Source organism: Pangasianodon hypophthalmus, chromosome 9 (genome assembly GCF_027358585.1).
Source record: "Pangasianodon hypophthalmus isolate fPanHyp1 chromosome 9, fPanHyp1.pri, whole genome shotgun sequence".
In the NCBI taxonomy this organism is placed as follows: domain Eukaryota; kingdom Metazoa; phylum Chordata; class Actinopteri; order Siluriformes; family Pangasiidae; genus Pangasianodon; species Pangasianodon hypophthalmus.
The window spans coordinates 13,852,385-13,874,572 of record NC_069718.1 but is presented as its reverse complement, the minus strand read 5'-3'; the positions used below and the strand labels follow the sequence as shown (position 1 = coordinate 13,874,572).

General features: G+C 37.6%; 1 protein-coding gene and 1 long non-coding RNA gene across 2 annotated transcripts in view; both read left to right on the top strand.

Moving 5' to 3' along the window:
- LOC128318745 (receptor-type tyrosine-protein phosphatase eta-like) overlaps window positions 1-22,188 on the top strand; it is a 91,167-nt gene that overhangs the window by 67,540 nt on the left and 1,439 nt on the right. Inside the window, exons 9-13 of the mRNA XM_053236575.1 lie at window positions 16,351-16,611; window positions 17,905-18,165; window positions 19,509-19,769; window positions 21,087-21,338; window positions 21,637-21,897. Of these exons, the coding sequence (XP_053092550.1) occupies window positions 16,351-16,611; window positions 17,905-18,165; window positions 19,509-19,769; window positions 21,087-21,338; window positions 21,637-21,897 (1,296 nt within the window). The remainder of the gene's footprint in view (window positions 1-16,350; window positions 16,612-17,904; window positions 18,166-19,508; window positions 19,770-21,086; window positions 21,339-21,636; window positions 21,898-22,188) is intronic.
- Window positions 1,544-13,696, top strand: LOC128318914 (uncharacterized). Its single transcript, XR_008302341.1, has 3 exons — window positions 1,544-1,741; window positions 12,591-12,627; window positions 13,573-13,696. It is a non-coding gene; the product is annotated as an uncharacterized LOC128318914 (long non-coding RNA).

The window sequence follows — 22,188 nt, the reverse complement described above, 5'->3', positions numbered from 1 at the left end:
ATAGAGTGTAGGTCAGGGAGCTCAGTATGGATGGTACGCTCAGCTGAACACACCACCTCTGTAGAACCCTCATCTCCTGCTGGATGCTGTTCCCAAAGCAGGCAGTGATGCTTCCTGTCAGGATGCTCTCGATGGTGCAGGTATAAAAGCTCCTTAGCACCTTAGAGGGCAGTCGAAAGTCTCTCAATAGACGCTGCCAGGCCTTCTTCACCAGGGTGTTAACATGGCAAGACCATGACAGATCCTGCGTGATGTGAACACCAAGGTACCGGAAACTATCCACTCTCTCCACTGGGGTTCCGTTGATCGTGAGGGGTTGGTAGCTCCTCTCCTGCTTCATGCTGAAGTCCACAATCAGCTTTTTGGTCTTGCTGATGTTCAGGAGGAGATTGTTCTCCTGGCACCAATGCTCCAGGCTTGTTATCTCCTCCAGGTAGGCCTTCTCATTGTTGTCGGAGATCAGGCCCACCACAACAGTGTCGTCAGCAAACTTAACAATGGTGGTAGAGCTGGAAGTGGCTACGCAGTCATATGTGTACAATGAGTACAGCAGGGGGGCTCAGAACACAACCCTGTGGGGCTCCAGTGCTGAGAGTGAGGGAGGATGAAACATGTTTGCCCACTGTTACTGCTTGTGTCCTGTCTGTGAGGAACTTGGAGATCCACTGACACAGAGACAGGCTCAGTCCCAGGTCCTCCAACTTGATGGTGAGTTTGGAGGGAATTATCGTGTTAAATGCCAAGCTGTAGTCAACAAAGAGCATTTTCACATAATTCCCCTTCCCAGTGTCCAGATGGCTCAGGGTTGTATGGAGGAGGTAGTGCATGGCATCCTCTGTAGAGCGATTGGGACGGTATGCAAACTGTTGTGGGTCCAGTGTGTCAGGTAATGAAGAAGTGATGAAGTCTCTGACCAGTCTTTCAAAACCCTTCATCACAACTGAGGTCAGGGCTACTGGGCGATAGTCATTGAGACAGGCAGGCTAGGGTTTCTTCGGGACAGGAACAGTAATGGACTGCTTGAAGCATGTGGGGATTGTCTACTGTTCCAGGGAGAGGTTGAATATCTCCGTGAACACTGGTGCTAGCTGGTTTAAAAACCCATCTGACTTTACTAAACCATCAGATGCTATATGGATGAAATTAAAAACACAGCACTGAAATATAGGTAATTCGTGGTGCACTTTTTGGTGGGCTTTCAAAAGAATGTTTTTTTTTTCCCCTAACTTCCTTTTTAGCTGTGAGAAAGCCACAGACACTGTTCGTGGTGAAGTTTAGAGAGAGAGAGAGAGAGAGAGAGAGAGAGAGAGTGCGCTGATTGTGGTGTGAGCTCTGGAGGCCTAGTGAAGAGGCAGAACTAGTGCACTAGGCCATCAATAGTGACTGCTAGTGCCCGATGGCTGCTCCACCTAGTACTGTAAATTCAAAAACTCTCTTCGTTTACCTCACTGTACCTTACTGAGATATCTCACACCCTCCTAGACGGTCTTTGGCGAGTTTTGCTTTTCTTTGCTTTTCTTTTCTTTCTGTAGTGAACTTTTAAAGCATTACCACAACTCGAACTGTCTCGCGTTCAAGGCGGAGCGTGCTCACAGAGAGAGGGCTGGGCTTGCGCGAGCAAACTTTTAACAGGACATATGAGGCTTCACCGCTCAGCTGGACCCGAACAGGCATCATGACACAGCACTTGTTAAGAATACTATTCCCTGCGACTGTCCTGAGCCTGTGTCTGCTTATTCAGGTAGGTATCAGTATTTTTGAATACTTCTGATGCTATTTTTTTGGGTAAAGGTTTGACCATGTAGGACTAGTGAACAGTGACGTCTCGACGTAGAGCGCTGGATTAGTGTGAACTCCATCAGGGTTTCTGGATGAGTTAAAGGTTCCAGGCTTGGAAAAGTAACTGGAAAAGTATGCGAATCACTGTTGTTAAAGCAGTACACTTGATATTAAGGTTTTAAAACCATCAAATGTTTAACACAAACATATACAATACATACTAAGTCGTAACAAATCAAATAACTCATAGTGATGTTAGCAGTTTTCATGTGAAGTAACCCAAAGTTTGGAGTGAACGTAAATGCAACAGCTTCAGAAACTGTACTTATTAGCTTGGCCCTAGCTAATAGTCATCAGCTTAGCCCAGCTGTAAGCTGATGACTTTAAAAGGCTTTGCTATGTATAGAACTTGTAAAACGCTAGGTTCAGGGCTTGTAAAGTGTTATATGAAGTGGTCATGTCATTATAGGCCAATGTTGAAGGTTATATAAATGCACTTCGAAATAAGGGAACTGAAACATTTTAATTCAGCGGTTGCTTTTCGATCCCTGACCTTGCAAATGAGTATATGATCATTTCCCAGTAACATCAGATTGTGTTGTACAGGCGTTCTTGTTAAATAATTCTTTTTAATCAAAATGACTCTTTTGGTTGTTTAGTCTGCAAGCACTGAAAGGAATAGAGTTCCTGAAATTATGATAACTGGAGTTATCAGTTGTGGTGGGAAAGTGTTTCATGAATTTGCGTGTATGTGGTTGGTGTATGCCTCTAGGATTTTTGCAGCATGGATTAAGGCCTGCTCGAAGTAAATATATGAGTAATCATTGGATAACTTTATGCCAAAATAGTCAGCTAAAAGAATTTCTTGTCACATAGGTACTCTGAACAAGAACATAATAAGAATGTCCTGCCACTGAAGGAGAAGTTTGGAATAGGTCTCCTTCCTGACATTCATCATCATCATCATTGAACTAACTAAGATACAGTAACACATAGAACTACACATTTTCTTTTTGCGTTTTCTGTAAAGTAGCAGCGGTCAAGTAAGTAAGCCGTAGAAAGCAGTTGTAGCTTCAGCTTTAGGTTCTGATCTAATGATCAGAAGAGTTCAAATGGGCCCTTACCTCTCAGCCCCTCATCTCTATGCCTTCTTTGTATCCTGTTTTTTTTGTCAGTTACTTTAGATAAAGGTGTCTTCTGAAACATGTAAGAACAACCAGCAAAACTGTGTCAGTTCAGGAGAAAGAAGTGCCCTTCACTGCACCTCTCTGAACAGATGATTTGGGGTCACTGGGATATGTGATAAAATCTCAAGTCTACATTTTTCTTTTTATTCTTTTCCTGCTTGATTGTTCGGCACTTAGCTGGATAGAGGCGCATGCACTGAGACCTGTAAGTTAATGGCTTTAGTATGTCAAAGTGCATTTGTGGGTGTAAAAAGACTGCAAAAATTGTTGCCTTTGTTGGCCTTTAATGGGTGACAGGTGAAGGACAAATATCATTATGCTTTGTGTAACTGAATATTTCCTCAATTTTAGCTCTGTTTTACTTGTGAACTATATACAATGGAAACACTTTTATTAATATAGCAAATTCAATACACCTATTCCTTCCATTGCAGCAAAATCATGTGGTATGTTGATTCATTTACATTTACATTTAACATTAAATTCATTTACATGAGCCAATTATCTGATTTTTGGATTCTCATGAGGTCAAAGCAGGTAAGATTTTCAACTTCAAAGCAAATTTTTGATGTAAAACTTCTCACATGTCTCGTAAATAACAAAACAATAACTCTTTTATTGTCAGAAAAATCAGATATGCCCTTATAATTCCAAGGACTCACTTTACATTTACTTGGCAGACTTGCTATTTTGTTGACTTGCTTGTCTACTTGGAAAACACAGGCTTATGCAAGTGCAAATCAGCTTCAGTCTTAAGAAGATACTAACAAGGCAATGTTAGGAACAGGAGTCAGAACTAGTACAGTAAAGTGTTTAAATACGCAAATTAAGTGCTAATTAAGATTAAGTGCTTACTAGACCTGAATGCATGACCGAATGAACAATATGATGTGTTTTTTACTTACTTGTTCTCTTTCTGTTATTTCTAATATGCATGTTAAGTGCCAGTTCAGGTGCTAATTCAAAAGGATGGTCTAAAATCTGCATTAGACGAATCCCCTGGGCATTTCTAGTTTTGATAGCAAGTATTAGTGTTTTAAATCTGGGCACCGACAAGAAGCAAGTGAATTGAACACAGCAGTGGTGTGACCTGGCCTTCTGTATCAGATGCTAGGACTTAATGGCACATACAGGAAGACCAGCCAGGGCCTAATTTCAGTAGTTTAGTCTTGATGCATGCATGTTTGATCTGTTCTTGAAGGATGAAGTCAAAGCAGTCTTGCCATTTCCATTTTAGCATTTGCCTGATGTGGCCATTTGAAGTTGGACAGAATGCTGCACTGCTTTGCATAAAACTCTGTGAAAGGTTGTTTTACATGGAATCCAATGTCATTAATGTAGGGAAATGTGTGCTTATGGTTATATCTTTAAGTCAACATGCATTCTCAGAAATGTATCAATGTATCACTATTTCACTATTTGCCTAATGTCTATATGACTAAACCAGTAACAATGCTGTTTACAGTAACATGAGGAAGCTTATGAGTTGGGCCTCTTCATTTACTTCTCTGTATGTGAAACTGACCATACCTATTTTTACGCTATTTGCATATACTAAAACACTGATGGCTATGTAGCGCTTAGTCTCACCACATGAATATAAATGGCACACTTTCTTTACTTACAGTGCCTATGTCTGAGACCAAATCAGAATTACATTTTTAGAATTGTAATTTAGAATTACAATGTGGTTATTTTAAAGGCAATACTATGAAACTCTTTACACTACTGTGCAGTAGTTTTGAATTTTAAAGAGGTTTTGCATTAAAAGAATTTGAATTTAAATTAAACTGATACACATATTGGAAATAACATTGCTTGGACAGAAAAACTGATGAGCAAAGAGCAAAACTTAAAACTTGTGAATCAGAAACTTGTGAAGAGTCTTGTAGTACTGTGGGTTTAAGTAGCCTAACCTTCATGTTTTGTTGAGATGGCATTTACTTCCTCATTGTTTGGAGTCCCAAAAATGTTTTTCTGAAAACACGTGAGCAGGGGACCGTTGAAATCTCTCTTAGAAGTTAAGTTCATAAATATAAGTTAAAGAGGGCTTGAAGTTGCTGACATAGTTTAAGACATAGTGACATACATTCAGCTCCAGAATTATTAGTGCTCTTCATAAAGTTTATGAAAAAGTGATTGTTAAAAACATGGTTAATTAGCCAAATCTTACACTGAAAGCATGAAATAAATATATCCTTTACTTAAAGTAAGTTTATTCTAAGAAAGGAAATATCAAAAATATATTTAAAATTATGTCACAGTTATTGGAGTCCCTAGGAATTCTAATGAACAAAATATAACTGAAGCATGTTTCCACTTTTATTTTACTTTTGTAAGTTCACCTGAGTGTCTAGGAACTCATAAGTGTTTCCCTGGGGTATAAATATGAGGTGATGCAGTTAGTCCCTTTATCATCAAAGAATACCGAAATGAAATGCAGCTAAAGTATGACCTTCATAAATCAGGCAATGCCAGTAAAGTTAACTACACATCTAAAAAATCTCACACCTACTGTTAAGTCATTGATGACAGTTGTAATGAATCTGCCTTAGAAGAGGTTGTAAGTGTATTTTGCCCCCAATAGATGATGAGGATGGTTAGAGGGGTGAAAATTTCTCCTAGGATCACAGTTAGAGAGTGGCAGAATATTGTAGCATTTTTTGGGTCACTAAGTCTCCAAATCTACAATTAGACAGCATAAACTCCATGCCAACAGTCGGTTTTAATGGCACGTGCCTTTTCTTTCATCTATCGCCAAATGTTCCTGGAGTTTGCTAGACACTACTGGAATGGAGTTCTGTGCTCAGATGAGACAAAAATAGAGTTTTTGACAACCTACATTCAAGGTGTTAATTTTGGTAGAGGATCTGTCATGATGTAGGGCTGCTTTTCCTCTAAAGGCACTGGGAACCTTGTAAGAAATGATAGACTTCAAGAAATACAAGGAGATTTTAAATGTACATCTGGCTGCCAAGGAAAATGGTTCAGTCACCACAGGATCAATCCATTGACAAGGCCATCCCAGTCCCCTGACCTAAATCCCATTGAAAACCTGTGGGGTTGAGCTGAAAAGGTGAGCCCACAAGAGCGGACCTAGTTCCATGGAGGATCTGGAGAGATTCTGTATCTGATCTCATCAAGTATTATATTTAAAAGACTCAGTACTTTTATGTTGCCAAATGAAGGTTATATGTAGTACTAAATGCAGGGGTGCCAATAATTGTGACACATGTTTTGTTAAAATATACACTATATGGCCAAAAGTTTGTGGACACCTGACCATCACACCCATATGTGCTTGTTGAACATCCCATTCTGGATTTCAGTATGGATATGCAAGGTATGCATATGTATGCAAGGCGCTGTAAATATGTTTTAAGTTTGGACTGGATAAACAACGATAAGTAAGCTGATATCAGTGTCAGTTTCCATTTATATTTGAGCCACCGCTATACTGTATTGTATACAGGTTTGACAGGTTCAGTATGTGCATTGCTGGGAGTGTTGCATGCTTCTGAGAGACGAACAAAAGCAGTGGAGTAGATTCCTCCAGGAAGCTTTTTGATTATCCATAAACAAAGTGGAACAGAATGGCATGCCTTTGTTTTACCTGTATTGAATTCTTCCAGGAAGTTGGAACAAATTTCAGATACACAGTAATGGGTTGTTTTGGGAGTATGTGTCAGAGTCCTTGGTTGTAACCGGTTCGCTGTTTAGAATGTGCAACCTTGTGGAGATTAAAGACAGTTTAGCCATTGTTGACTAATTTTTAAGGAATTGTATGATGTTCCCTCTCTCATCTTTCTGGCCACACTATACAAAAACGTAACGTGAGAAGGGCAGATGCATTTGTGTAGGCCGAACCATTCTGCTTTTGACAGAATGATGAGACAGACAGTTTGGGAATGTGACTGTATTAATTACATTCACTTTACTGACAATCTAGCACCTTCCCAATTTTTTATTATTTTTTTTTTGGTCGAATGTATTAAAGCTTTTAAAGGGGCACTGTGTTGCAGGGTAGTATTGCTGCCTGTCAGCTCCAGGGTCAAAAGGTGAATTGGCTATTCTTAATTGCAACTTTTAGGTTACATCCTGAACTGAATGGTTCTTTGGTGGTCCCTCTAGGCAAGCCTTAAAGATTTTGTGTTTTTCTTAAAGAACCCTGCAACCGTTTCCATATCAAAGAAGATGCTAAGAACTCTTACCTGTTCAAAGAAGCCGTGAGGAACCTTTAAATGGAGTGTTGGCATAAGAACTAGTTAGTAGGTGTAAACTACCACCATTCTACAACACTTAGTTTCTCACCTGACAGGAGACCAGCATTTGCAAAACAATGTGAGCATTTAAAAGCTTGGCCGAGCAAATTTTATATATATGCTAGGATTCCTAAGAAACATTAAAGATTATTATTTGTCCTTGTTGTAAGTACCAAAATCCAATGTTTGACATGTTTGACAAACACAGTAAGATCTTTTTTTAGAGACATTTGCATCGATGCACAGTGGTGAACACATGCCAGGAATTGAGGAAGTGGCTGTTCACTCATCTGGGTAATGTGTTATGCATTACCCATCCCAAATAAAAAAGGGAGGGATTTTTTTGTTATAACAAGTTAGGGGCTATATGGCAAGAATCATATCAAGAAGATATTTTCACAATGCACTAGCAATAATTTATGTATAAAATGAATAACACCTGAGTGATATTTTGAATTTAAATGATTGGGTATGATGTATAGTTTTAATGTAACACCATATTTTAACAAACATAAGTAGTGCTACCATTTCTGAAAAACAATAGTTTTAAAATTATCAGCACCCTGGAGGGAATAACAGCACTGAGCCTCTGCCTGTAATATCTGATAAGGTTAGAGAACACTAGAGACAGAACTTTTAAAGCTCCTGTATATTCTTGGGTTCATGCCTGGACTTCCACTTCAATTCAGAACACACACTTTTAAATTGAGAAACTGAGATGGCCATTGCATACCATTGATTTTGTGTCCATGCCAGCATTTCTGTATTCACTTGGATGTATGTTTAAGGTTATTATCTCATAGAAAGGTCCATCTACCGCCAACTCCTTATTTCCTGGAAGATGCAAGGAGTTAATCCATTACTTGACTTGTGTTGATTGACAACCGTTTGTCTCTTTTTGAGATGGACAAATCAAGCAGATTTTGTGTCTGGTTTTTATTCATAGTTGTCTGGCAGACAAGCAGGCTCAACAGTCAGAAAAAAAGAAAAATGCTTTTGCAAAACAAAAGTTTTAATTTGATACTTTGGCCTCTGTTTAAAAACAGGTCAGTAGATCATTTCTCATTTAATCAGAATAAATGTACTAGCCAGATTCAAATAATATTTTACTTGCTATGCGTGGAGAGAAAATCATAGCTTATAGTCAAAATATATTTGTCAACAACTTGCTGACTTTTTGTCAAAGTTGTAAACATGATGTGCTAAATCAAAAACTTTATCAGGAGAATATAAGGATTGTGGCTACACAATCATTGTTTCATTGTTTCCCCGGGAATTCATTTGTTTCCCTTAGTCTGTATTAATTCAATTAACTAGCAAACTAGTTCCCCATATGTTACATTAGATACCGATCTTGTCAGTTTCTGGGCAAGCAAACCTGGGCAGTGCGCTGGAGCTTTTACTTTCCTGGTGTGCTTATTATTGTGTGCTTATTATTATTGCTTACTAATGAACTCATTATTTGTCCACCCCTGCTTTTTTGTTGAAAGCACTTTGGTGAAAAACTGAAGCCGAGTTGAAACATTCTGCTAAAAAAAAAGTTTTTATAGTCAACGGCGTAACAATGGAGTCAGCGGTGTTATAAACGTGATGATGATGATATCGATAGCACTTTGTCACCCCTGCCCAGTAATGTTGTAAAAATAGAAGTGACACCATGACAGTACAAAAACATTTACTGAAGACAACAATCATAGTCGTTACAGTTCATACTGTAACTACTCTATGCTAACTTCCTAATTGACAAGTGTGTGCGTCTGTGAGTGTGTAAGGGCGAGTGAGAAAACTAAAAGTGCATTGCATTGCAGAATTTTGATGATTGCATAAAAGTGATTATTGTAGTGTCAGTAGAAGGGTGTGTAGATAGAAGAGTAAAGGAGGTTTGATCCTTTTTTAACCCAGCCCTCAAGGTCAAAAATAAAGTAGACAATATCCACATTTTTCTGACATTATGTGGCACATGAATGCAATACCAAGTGCATTGTCTATAAAATCACTAATAAGACACTATATGCCTAATCTGTAAATAAAGTGTTTTAGTGTTCAAATAATACAATCTTTGTTGGTATTTTCCCCCTAAACATGCAAACTATGCTAGCTAATCTGTCATGCAATCTGTCAGGCTAATAAAACTTCAAAAGACCACGTCAGGTTCCACTCCTGTCAGCCAAGAACAGGAATCTGTGGCTACACTAGGGATAGGCTCATCCAAACTGGACAGTTGAAGATTGGATAAACATAGCCAAACTCTCCAGTTTTGGTGAGTCTGCACCCACTGTAGCCTCAGATTCCTGTTCTTGGCTGACAGGAGTGGAACCTTCCCATCCACCTCATATTTGTAAAGAGTGGTTACTTGAGTTACCATAACCTTCCTGTCAGCTGGAACCAGTCTGACCAATCTCCTCTGACCTCTCTCAACAAGGTATTTTCACCTACAGAACTTGGGCTTGCTGAATGTTTTTCATTTTTCACACTATTCTGTGTAAACTTTAGAGACTGTTGTATGTGGGAGGAAATCAGCAGTTTTTAAAATGCATAAACTGCTCATCTAGCACCAACAACCATGCCACAGTTAAAGTCATCGAGATCACATTTTTGCCTCATTCTGATGTTTGATCTGAACATTAACGGAAGCTCTTGACCTGTATCTGATTTTATGCATTGTGCTGCTGCCATATGATTGGCTGATTTGGTAATTGGATGAATGAGCAGGTTACAGGTGTTCCTATTAAAGTGGACAGTGAGTGTATGCCTGTTAGAGGATTGTCCAAAGCAAGAACATTGCACAATGTTAATTTAGCATACAGCTAACTTTAAGAGCTAGTTTTAATTTCTTCTTAAATAGAACAATAGATAATTTTACAAATACACAATGTCATTATGGGGCTCCTAAGCCTTTCTATTCTTTGTGTGATAGTTATAAAATGGAGCGTCTGGGTACAGTTAATTATGTTACTCTAATGAACATATTTATTATGCTGAATACACTTAAAGTGTAATATGCTAGTTCTAACTAGCTAGCACTACAAAAACCATTGTTCCTAGGAGATAGGGCTAAGCAAATGCCAGGCACAGCAAGGCAAGGAAAGCTAGAACCTAGAAAACAAAAGCTATTTACAGTGCAAACAGTAACCAAAATCACAGACACAGCATAACACACCAACATGCTTGGTACAGATGACAGAAAACCCTTTAGAAACACTTTGTTGTGATCACACAGATTATTCTCTTTTTCCTTTGCCCTGTCATCATTTTTGGCATTTCTGTCCCCAGAATTACAGAATTGTAAGTTTGGTTTTAAGGCTCTAGTTACAAGTGTAAGTGTTGCTGGTTAATGCTGAGGGTTTTCTATTTTAATTGGGTGCAAACCTAGGTTTTATGTTGGTACTTTTGTGGTCACAAATAAATGTGCTGTGGTGAAGTAAGTGGAATGGCGGAAAAGCGTGTGGCATTCAAATTTGGCCAGTGCAGTCTGAGTTTCGAACTTATGTTGGTCCACATGCGGGCCTCCATAACCCCTCTTAGAGCAGATGCAGGCCTAGAATCCCTTTTCTTACACCTCAGTGTTGTGGCAGTTCACTATTTCACCCCATTTAATATGAATAGGCTGCTTAATCCAAATACTTTTGGTTACTGAATTATTTTAATGGTTAAAAATGGTAGCGAATAAAGGAAAGTCCTCAACTTTCCAGTTAACATTGTACAATGTACAATGAAAAGCTTCCCTGAAGACTCTTTTAGTCACACATGAGCTTTTTTAACCAGTGTTTATAAAGATGCACTGTAAGAACTATCACTCAACCATCCTAGTGCATTTTTTACTTGTGCTCAGAGTCACACAAATTCCATAGAAATAAATTCAGCTCCATTCAAAAAATGTCACTCCATTAAAACACCCAGTTAATTTACATAACCACAAGCAGTATCAATGCTCTTAAGATATGAAACAACATACTTAGTCGAATTTGCGCCTCACAAGAGTTCGTATCACCTTTCCCAGATTGTTTCGTGCTTTCAATCTTCATTCGATGCTTTATGTTTAGTCTCTCAATGATCTCAAAATATTTGGAAGATTCAATAACTATACATATGCTTACATATATATAAAACTGTAAGTGTGAAATTGTTTTTCTCTGTAGAAGATGGCATGAAGCAGATTATCTAGATAAAGCTCTTGGTCATGGGTCTTTAATTCTCCTGGAACACAGTGGTTTGTTTAAAAAAACAGACATTGCAAAGATAGAGCTTTGAAGATAAACTCATCTTTCAAATCATTAAAGATGTGTTTGCTTGTAATGAGGTCAGACATAATTAGCACATATGCAGTTTCATTATTAAAACCACAAAAGTGAAAATGTGTTGTTTGTAAGTTTTGGAAATAAAGTATTAAATCTAGCTCATATCCTGGTTTTTGTAGGTCCAGACTGCACAATGTAGGAGGAATATTGTATTTTATAGAATTTATGGTATAGAAATGGCTTTCTAATGGCTTTATTTTCTTTTTCGCCCCCAGATCTGCACTTTAGCCTGATATATCTATCTGAAGTCTTTGTGCTATTACACTACCACTAAGATATTGCCATAAAATATAGTGACAGATAATACTGAAGACACATTTGTTGTATATTATGTCAGCTAGCTGGTTATTTCTACGACTAAGATTTTAAATGAAATGTATAAATTATATCATAATCCTACAGGATGTTATTAAAAAACATCATTGTGCTGCACTGCACACTTCTTGATTTGATCGCAGCCGCTTGCTTAACCACACCTCTTAATAATGTATTCATTCAAACCCAACCCTTTTGTTCCATTTGTGTTGCTCTGCATCAAGATTCTTACGAAAATACCAAAATTATAAAACACTGTGTTTGTTTAAACATGTGTGCCACAATTATAATAAATAGAGACGTAAATGTTGAATGTTACTGTTACTGCTAACATGGTGTAAAAGGTGTTAGGGCTTTTCTCAGATGTTTTTTACTCTTTGACCTTGGACTCTACGCTGATGGACACATTTTCATCCTGGTGGTTTAATATTCTATTCACTCAGTGTTTCAGTGGATGGCGGGAATCAAATAACAAATACTGATCTGTATGAGTTGGTTTCCAGTAAACGACAGTGTCTAAATATCTATACTCCTGCTGCATACTAAACAGTCCAAAACAATTGCTAACGTGAGGTGAACTGTTATTTATGTAACATTCAGGCCTCTGGGTAACGTCCTGCAGTTCACATGTTACATGTTTACTTTAAATATTGAGATATTAAGTTCAGACTAAATTAAAGCTTACTGCCTTTTGATTACACTCATTGGTGTTCTGGATCATTATGTTGACCTTTTTTTCTCTCTTCCAGAGCATAATTGCTACAGGAGGGGAAAGTGCAGGTACAGGTAAGTAAATTGGAATATTGTTAACCTTTGATTTCCTTCATATACCATTGGATTTTATTTGAAAGAGGAGGAAGTTATTTTTTTAGATTTCCTTTGAAATCAGACCAGGATAGCTACAGCTATCAGGCCAGTAAGATCAGTTTTGCAGTGTGAGACAGAGGGCTGTAGTCATCATTCAGTGGAAAGTGGGCCAGGAAATAAGTGAGATGTATTCCTGTCAGACGAACATCATGGGATACTATAAATAAAGTATTTTGTGGTGGAGTATCTTTGATCAGAAGGTAAGCAAGTCACTCTGATTATCCAGGGCTATTTATTCAAACGGTTTGATTACAATAGTATGCCTCTACGTAAACTTAAAGTAGAGGATAAGATTGAACACTGTGGAATGTGAAGGAAGCAGATAACGTACCAGGAGGAGAAAATATTAGTCATATTTAAAACATGTTCCTGCTTCTTGATTCTCACACGTCAGGTGCAGCCTGATGAAGCTCAACAGCGCTATCTACTGTCACAAAGCAATCTCTCTAGATGAACGTTTACTAGCATATGCTCATGCTAGAAAATGTTTATTTATTAAGATCTACTTTCTTTGGTTCTGGCATTTCATGTGTGTGTAATGACAGAGTGACTTGCGTGGATGCAAGGAGATCACTTGTTTTTGTGTCTTTTCAGAATTTGAGAATTTGGCCCTATTTAACATCAAATTCATTAGTTTTATAATATTAGTATGCAGACCCCTTCTTTTTTCCCCTTTTGGTGATATTAATGGAAACACAAGCCAAATAGCGTCCGTACGAGCTGAGAATGTGGCTGGCTATAGTAAAGTAAATGCCATTGTTATTAAATGTTTAAATGCATATTTCATGAATCTTAACATTAGTGATGAAAATATGTCATCTGTGTCTCTAACGTGGGACTTCATCCCAAACACCACCTGTACAGTAACTTCAGCTTCAACTACCACCAGTAGTATTTCATACACTTTGTCTACCGCAGTCACTGGTCTACAGTCTACAGTCACTTCAGCTGGACAAACTATAAGAGCAACAACTCAAACCTCATCAAAAAAAAATCACAAGTACGTCTTGAAGTGCTGATAACATTAATATACAATATGAAAAAAATGTTATACAGTGTACTGTAATGTTTTATATATATATATATATATATATATATATATATATATATATATGTAGTACTGTGCAGAGGTCTTAGGCAGACTTCTACATTATCGAGTCAGCACAAAAACATTTTAGATTTCCAAACATTAGTTTTCCAGCACAAAATTAAATTTTACAGAAAAATGTATGTCAGTAAAGAGAGCAGCATATTATGTAAGACACCATTTTCAGGCAAAAAACATAATGAAGCCTGCTGGGTGTTGCTGCAAAAATAAGAAGCAAGTGTGACATTCAAAGAACTGCGGCTGCCTCTGCAAGATGCTCAGTTACACTTGCCAGCTATTTCCTTATAAAACTGCACAAATTGTACCTGAGACTACTATTTTTTTAAGCAAAGGATCGTCACACCAAATACTGACTTTGTTTCATTTATTAATGTTTACTGTTTGTAGAAACGTTTAATTTCATTATTTTTGATGGCCTCTTTGCTCTACAGCACTTCTTTGCATGTGCCTAAGACTTTTTTCACAGTACTGTATACATTTTTTATTTTATATATATGTTTTATTTTATGGTTCTATTAATAAGAAATTAATATCAAGTAACTAACAGTTCAGACACCATATGGCCAAATATTTTGTTTATTAAATAGTTCCAATAGAAGCCACAGCTGGATAGAGAGTTGCATGTTGCTATGTAACACACAGATTGACTGACAGTTCTTAGTAGTAACAGTTTAAATGTAACAAATTATTGCTAGATTAGGAATTGTACATAGCGAACACAGACGAACGGAGTGATGCAGTGATCCCAGTCCTGTTATACTGAATATCAGCAGTCTTGGAACGGCGCTTGTCCAATGAAATTAGTGGACTGAAACTAACAACTTTACTGAACAAAGGACAGAACTTGGTGTATAGCACACTGTGTCATACCTCTTGTTAGTTTCTTGTGAGTTAGCAACAGAAAATTTCCTAGGCTTTCCTAGGAATGTGTCCATTTTAGTGTCCATCCTCAGTAAGTCCTGTACTGCAGATAATGTTATCGGCACATTGTATATTTTTGGAATCTACTGTATGTGAGTATTAGTGTCTCCTAGTCGGTGCTGATTTAAACACTAGTTAAATAGAAGCATGTGTGCAGCTAAAAGATGCTTCGTAAAAGCTTTCTGTGTGACCACAACTGACTTGTTTGTTCTTGTTACAGATAAAATAACAAAGTCTGTTGTATGTAGTTTGTATTTGTGGAAAGAAGCCTATTTATTTTGAAGTGGGGTGACAAACATACTGAATATGCATGAACCTGAACTGTAAGAAACTGGAGAGAATTGTATGGCTGTGTGTGCATCTTTTTATATGGCATGTGTCAGCAAATTTTGCAAGTCACGCCCTATTGCACAGCACATTAGTTTATGACCAAAAAAAAAATACAACCAGCAATTTATTCTTGCATTGGCACGAAAATAGAGCCCAATATTATTAAACATAAAATGTATTCTTAAGTGATGCAATTTTATCTTTACACAATTTTATCTTTATGCAATTTTATGTTTATTTTAAAGAACATTTTATAGCAATGATCTTTGGTCTTTTTATGATCATGTAAATTCCTTGCAAAGTTTCACCTGTTCCAGATTGTTGACTGTATTATTTCTACCTTTGATTTTTGTTAATGGTATTTTTATGTGCTAAATATTTTTTATAACAGTTACCTGGCTTGTGCAGGGAAAAATGCTAGTCAAATTATTATTTTTTTAATATATTTAATATTTATTTTTTATGATCATTTTTTGCATATTCTCTTGAAAGATGTTGATAGTGTTGCATTTTAGAATAGAATAGAATAGAATAGAATAGAACTTCTTTATTGTCATCGTACACAGTGGCAGACCTAGAAAATGATTTATGGGGTGTCAGGGGCGTGGCATGAGGACTATAAGAGGCGGCAAAACTAGAGTAATGTAAGTAGAATAAGTAGTAGAGTAAGTACCCATGCATATCTCTTGCAGATTCATGGTTCAACATACATGCATATGCACTGTCCAAGAATCCATAAGAGCAACTCTTGGATTATTGCTTTGGCTCAAGTGCAAAAAATCATGCAGATACAGGTCAAGAGCTTCAGGTAATGTTCACATCAAACCTCAGAATGAAGAAAAAGTGTGATCTCTGTGACTTGTCAGATGGGTTGGTCTGAGTATAGAAGGCACCAACAAGCATGCCACAGTTAAAGTCACAGAGATCACATTTTTCCCCATTCTGGTGTTTGATGTGAACAGTAACTGAAGCTCTTGACCTGTATCTGCATGATTATATGTTACTGTGTTATTATATGTGTTATTGTGCTGCTGCCACATGATGATTGCTGACTGGATAACTGCATAAATGAGCAGGTGTACAGGTGTTACTAATAAAGTGAATGTATGTTTCTCTCTTTTATATGTTTATATCTCTTTATATCTAAGTTGCCACACTGTTCAGCAGTTACTGATCAGAGCTTTAAGGAACTCTAATTTGTGTGTATACTCTGTGTGTGTGTGTGTGTGTGTGTGTGTGTGTCTGTGGGTCTGTGGGTCTGTGTCTGTGTGTATGATTCACAGAGCCAGATGCTGTCACCAGTCTCACTGCCTCTAACGAAACCACATCATCTGTGTCTCTAACCTGGAATGAGCCACATGGGAACTGGTCCTACTTTACAGTAAAATGGACTGATGGCAGTGTGAATAACAGCAGGAACACTTCAGACACGTCTTACACTGTCACTGGTCTGACTGCTGGAGTGAACTACACATTCACTGTTACTGCAGTTGCTGCAGATAAACAAACTGCAGGAGCACCAGCTCAAATCTCAGCATTCACAAGTAAGTCCTGTACTGCTGACAGACAGCCTTATTCATTAGACAGATTAGACTGAATTGTAGATGAGTGAACATCTGAACCTGCTCAAAATACATTACTATTCAAAATGATCATTTATTGGCTCCTATCTTGAAAATGGGAGAAAATTAATATATGAAAAGAATAACACATGCAGTTGGTGTTGTTTTGAGTTGACATTTATGTGAAAGATATAGAATTAATAACAAAATACAGCTGTAATATAGTTTTATTGTAACCCAATACTTTTCAAACAAAAAAGCTTTGTTTTTAGTTTTAGTATTTTGTGTATATTGAAAAAGACAGGTTTTTAAATCATTCATTTTGGTATCTCACTTTGGGACACACTTATTGTGTAGTTCTCAGCAAGCCTTATTTCAATACACCCGACAGTGGGGACACATGAGTCAGGTAGTGACCACTATCCCCTATTTAATGGCTAATGCACCATCATCAAGCCCTCACGCTTTTACAGAGAATGCTCTCTGTTTACACGGCTGCTTTGGGGACTTAGTGGAACAGTCCACAACTCAAACCCGATCCCCAGGTTTTAACCTAACTTGGTTGTGTAGAGATGTTTCTCCACCATAAACGATTCTTCTTTAGGGGATGCAGAATTTTGTTGCCTCCAAACAGCATATTTTCTCAGTTTCAAACAACAACCTCAAATTGGCTAACGAGTTAGCTAGCTTCCGGCTAGTCCTCAGACTCAGTTGCTAGTCTCCAATCTAGCTGCTGAGTGGGAGTTTTGCAAAATATTTTTTTTCTTCCTAAGGCATAGACAGAGCCATCTCACAGGAGATGGAGAGGCCTCCTCTTCGAGTGTGCCCATGGGGCAACAAGAATGTGTTCACATGTATTTAGTCGAGAGGTGTGTGACATCTCTGAGTGGAATGAGAGAGGCATGGTGCACATGCTGGACATTGGAGTAGGTGTTAGTTAGGTGCACATGCTGGACATTGGAGTAGGTGTTAGTTAGGTAGGCTCTCATTTGCTATTGCTTGACCCCAGTTAAGGTAAAAACTGTTTTCAAAAGCTCAACCTAAGTATCGTTTAAAGCACATATGTCAGCCGAAGCAGTAGGTGTGTTTCATGTATCTAGCCTGCTTCCTGCGGGGGAATTGCACCCTGTTTAAACTCAGAAGAATTCAGAATTGTATACACCTGGATACACCTTAGACACATTTTTTGAAGCAATGTTTAAGATATGAAAATATATAGATGTCAATATTTAACACATTTGTGGGGTTTTGTGTGTGTGTGTCTGTGGTTTGCAGAGCCAGATGCTGTCACCAGTCTCACTGTCTCTAACAAAACCACATCATCTGTGTCTCTAACCTGGAATGAGCCACATGGGAACAGGTCCTTCTTTACAGTAAAATGGACTGATGGCAGTGTGAATAACAGCAGGAACACTTCAGATACGTCTTACAATGTCACTGGTCTGACTGCTGGAGTGAGCTACACATTCACTGTTACTGCAGTTGCTGCAGATAACCAAACTGAAGGAGCACCAACTCCAATCTCAGCATTCACAAGTAAATCCTGTATTTCACATTATTATTCTGTTTTAAAAACAGAAATGATTATTCAGTGGTTTTCTTCTTTTTGCATATAAAATAAATGGATATAGAGTAAATACAGAATAATTGGAACTCATTTGGAAAATTAAAAAAGCAAAAAGGACTAACATGCAATGAAGGAAATTTTTATTTTAAACTTATATGGATACTGTGTCGTGTTTTTTCAGACTTGATTTTTTTTTTTTTTATTAAATAGTGCTTTTTTCTGGGAAACACTAATTTCAAATTTGTCAGCACCCTACAATTAATATTTTATGAAGTTCGGAGACACTTGAACACTTACAGAGGGTTCTTGGAGGGAACTCTACTCCATGAAAAACATTTCAAGCACCATTATATTTTAAACATTTTTTATATTCTTTATATTCTCAGGTCTGTCGTCTTTAATGCACACTGTGGCTTTTTAACAGGGTTCGAATTCAAAAACTGAGATGGCCAGTGAAAAATGTGACTTTTGTGTCTGTGTTGATTTAGAAAATACATGTTTAATGTCATTATAACGTCCTGAAAGCTTAACCTGATGGCCAAAGCAACCAGATTTTGGGCTAATATACCCTAGTGCTTACTGGTCCTGTTCAGAACTGGTATTATCCAGTAATATAGGTGCAGTTCAGGCAGTGCATTTTGCGGGTTGCTCGTAGGAAAGGCCTTCACTGATGCAACCCTTCTAAACAGTGTTGTTATGCAGGTGGTCTATAAGAGTTGACCACAGCAATAAATTAAACTTTGTGGTTTTCCATGATAGTGGTTGACAGAAGGGTTTTACAGGTTTTAAATTAAGAAACATGATTTTTCAAGGATGACAATTTGTATAATTTGTTTGCCTTTATTTAAATTCTTCTTTTAGAGGTATCAGTAATTTTGTGAGAAAATACTATTATTTAAAAAAGAAGGTTTTTAAGAGAATAATTTTCATTAGTGGAAAGATAATTCGCTTCACCACTTGTTAGAGTGAAAATTTTGAATTATTGTAATGTTTAGTTTATACAATGATTTTTACCCATTTTCTTGAAAGGTGTCAATCATTCTGAAGTGTCATCTAAAATAAATGGTGTGGTCTGTGACATGTGCAGCTTTGCCAGCAGAGTTCAGTTTTATCTGCAAAGGGCCAGTGTGGCTGCGGGGTTTTTGTTCCAACCAAACAGGAGCTGTACCTGATGGTCAATTAAAGACCATGATCAGCTGATTAAACAAGTGGAATCAGATGTGTCTCCTGAATGGTTGGAATCAAAGCCATAATAGATAATTATTATGTCTTTAATTTTAATGATAGTAATTACCATATGTATGATTCACAGAGCCAGATGCTGTCACCAGTCTCACTGTCTCTAACAAAACCACATCATCTGTGTCTCTAACCTGGAATGAGCCACGTGGGAACAGGTCGTACTTTACAGTAAAATGGACTGATGGCAGTGTGAATAACAGCAAGAACACTTCAGACACGTCTTACACTGTCACTGGTCTGACTGCTGGAGTGAGCTACACATTCACTGTTACTGCAGTTGCTGCAGATGGACAGACTGCAGGAGCCCCAACTCCAATCTCAGCATTCACAAGTAAATCCTTTATTGCTGATAAAGACAGCCTTATATAATAGAATGAATAGATTGAATATTAGATTATATTGGACTGACCGAACACCTGAACCTGCTCAAAATACACTACTGTGCAAAAAGAGTAATACATTTCTCTCTGTGTAATTATATCTCTCTTCGTCTCTGTATGTGTGGGCCTTAGTAATGTTTTAGTAATCGTCACCCAGAGTTTTAATAATTCAGAATTGTATACACCTAGATTTAGATGCATTTCTCGAAACAATGTTTAAGATATTAAAATATATAGATGTCAATAATTAACACATGTAGACTAGCCTGGTATTCACACTGTGAACAAGCTTTTCAAAGACTTCAAAAAGCATTCACCACTGCTCCCATCCTGACCTGATGCTTCCTTTCTTTTAATAAACCTGTAGTTGCATCCAACCCCTGTGTGATCTCTGAATGAATTTCTGAAATTTTGGTTTACTCCTATGCACAAGTAAAAAAGAAATAAGAACCTACACACAGCAGAATCAAGAGACTGTCATTTTATGTGAATAAATCACGTCTCACAGAGCTGGTGTGAATATAAATGGAAGTGTATCTGTTATGTGAAGCATGATGAAAAACACCACAGAAGGGGTTTCAGTGGAAATATGCCTTTGTGCCATTCAGTCTTGACCTTGTACCTGTTGTCTTGCCTGTGCAGTGATCTTATGCCATGATAATAACAGTAGTGTCCAGTGCTATTTCATGATGCCTTAAATATAAACATTTTTTCTGCACATGTTAATATCATGCATGCTTGATGGAAGCCATCTGTTAGATTCTACTGTTAGGTGTACTGTTTTTCACTGTACAGAGTTTTGCTTTAAACATCTGTAGCCTGTTGCAGCGTGATGGAAAATAGTCTATTTGCAGTATAATCAGCGGAGGGAGAAATTAGGTCATAATGCTTTATACAGTACTGATCAAAGACATAGTAGGATGAAATAGACTGTATAATTCCATGGTAGATGTTGATGTCAGATATAATATAATATCATATAAAGTGCTCTTCTTTCAATGAATGATGAATTTTTGGCTTTCAGTTGTAGTAGATAGTGGAATAGTGGAATCAACATCCTGGCTGCCAAACATTCATAATATGTGTGTGCAATTAAATGCAGAGCACGAATTCCGAGTATGGGTCACCATACTTGGCCACACGTCACTTCACTTTCACTTTCGTATCCTGAGTCAAATGGTTTTTTTTTTCCTTCAAAAATGCATTCCTAAAATGAACACAAAATATGTGTGTGTGTGTGTGTGTGTGTGTGTGTGTGTGGTTCACAGATCCAGGTGTTGTAACCAATCTCACTATCTCTAACAAAACCACATCATCCGTATCTCTAACTTGGAATGAGCCGCGTGGGAACAGGTCCTACTTTACAGTAAAATGGACTGATGGTAACAGCAGGAACACTTCAGACACGTCTTACACTGTCACTGGTCTGACTGCTGGAGTGAACTACACATTCACTGTTACTGCAGTTGCTGCAGATGGACAAACTGCAGGAGCCCCAACTCTAATCTCAGCATTCACAAGTAAGTCCTGTACTACTGACAGCAAGAACTTTATTCATTACATCTGAACCGACTCAAAATTCTCAAAATGAGTAGTACACGTCTCTCTATAATTATAATTTTCTGTGTGTCTGTATATGTGGGCCTTAATTTTGTTTTAGCAGTTATACAGCAGAGTTTTAATGATTCAGAATTACGTACATACATTTAGACACATTTCTTGAAACAATATTTGTGCTATTAAAATACAGATGTCAGTAATTGCCAATTGTGAGTGTGTGTGTGTGTGTGTGTGTGTGTGTGTGTCTATGATTTGCAGAACCAGATGTTGTCACCAGTCTCATTGTCTCTACCAAAACCACATCATCTGTGTCTCTTACCTGGGATGTGCCAAATGGAGCCAGGTCCTACTTTATAGTAAACTGGACTGATGGCAGTGTGAATAACAGCAGTACCACTTCAAACACGTCTTACACTGTCACTGGTCTGACTGCTGGAGTGAGCTATACATTCACTGTTACTGCAGTTGCTGCAGATGGTGAAACTAGAGGAGAACCAACTCAGATCTCAGCATTCACAAGTAAGTCCTGTACTTTTTTGGAATAAGAGTGTTGCATAGGCTTAAGGATTACTGGTTGATGATATCAGCATTTGTGTGACTTTTTTTTGAATTAAGTGACTTTCAACAGAGAAATTCAGAGACTGATACTGTTAACAATCTCACAACAGTTACAACCTCAATATTATTGTACTGGACTGAGTGAATAGGGAAAATCTCCCATTATGTAATTGAACCTGTACACACAGAGCCTGAAGTCATATAAGATTTTATAAGTATACCATTGCTAAGTTACTATTAAATGTTTGATTT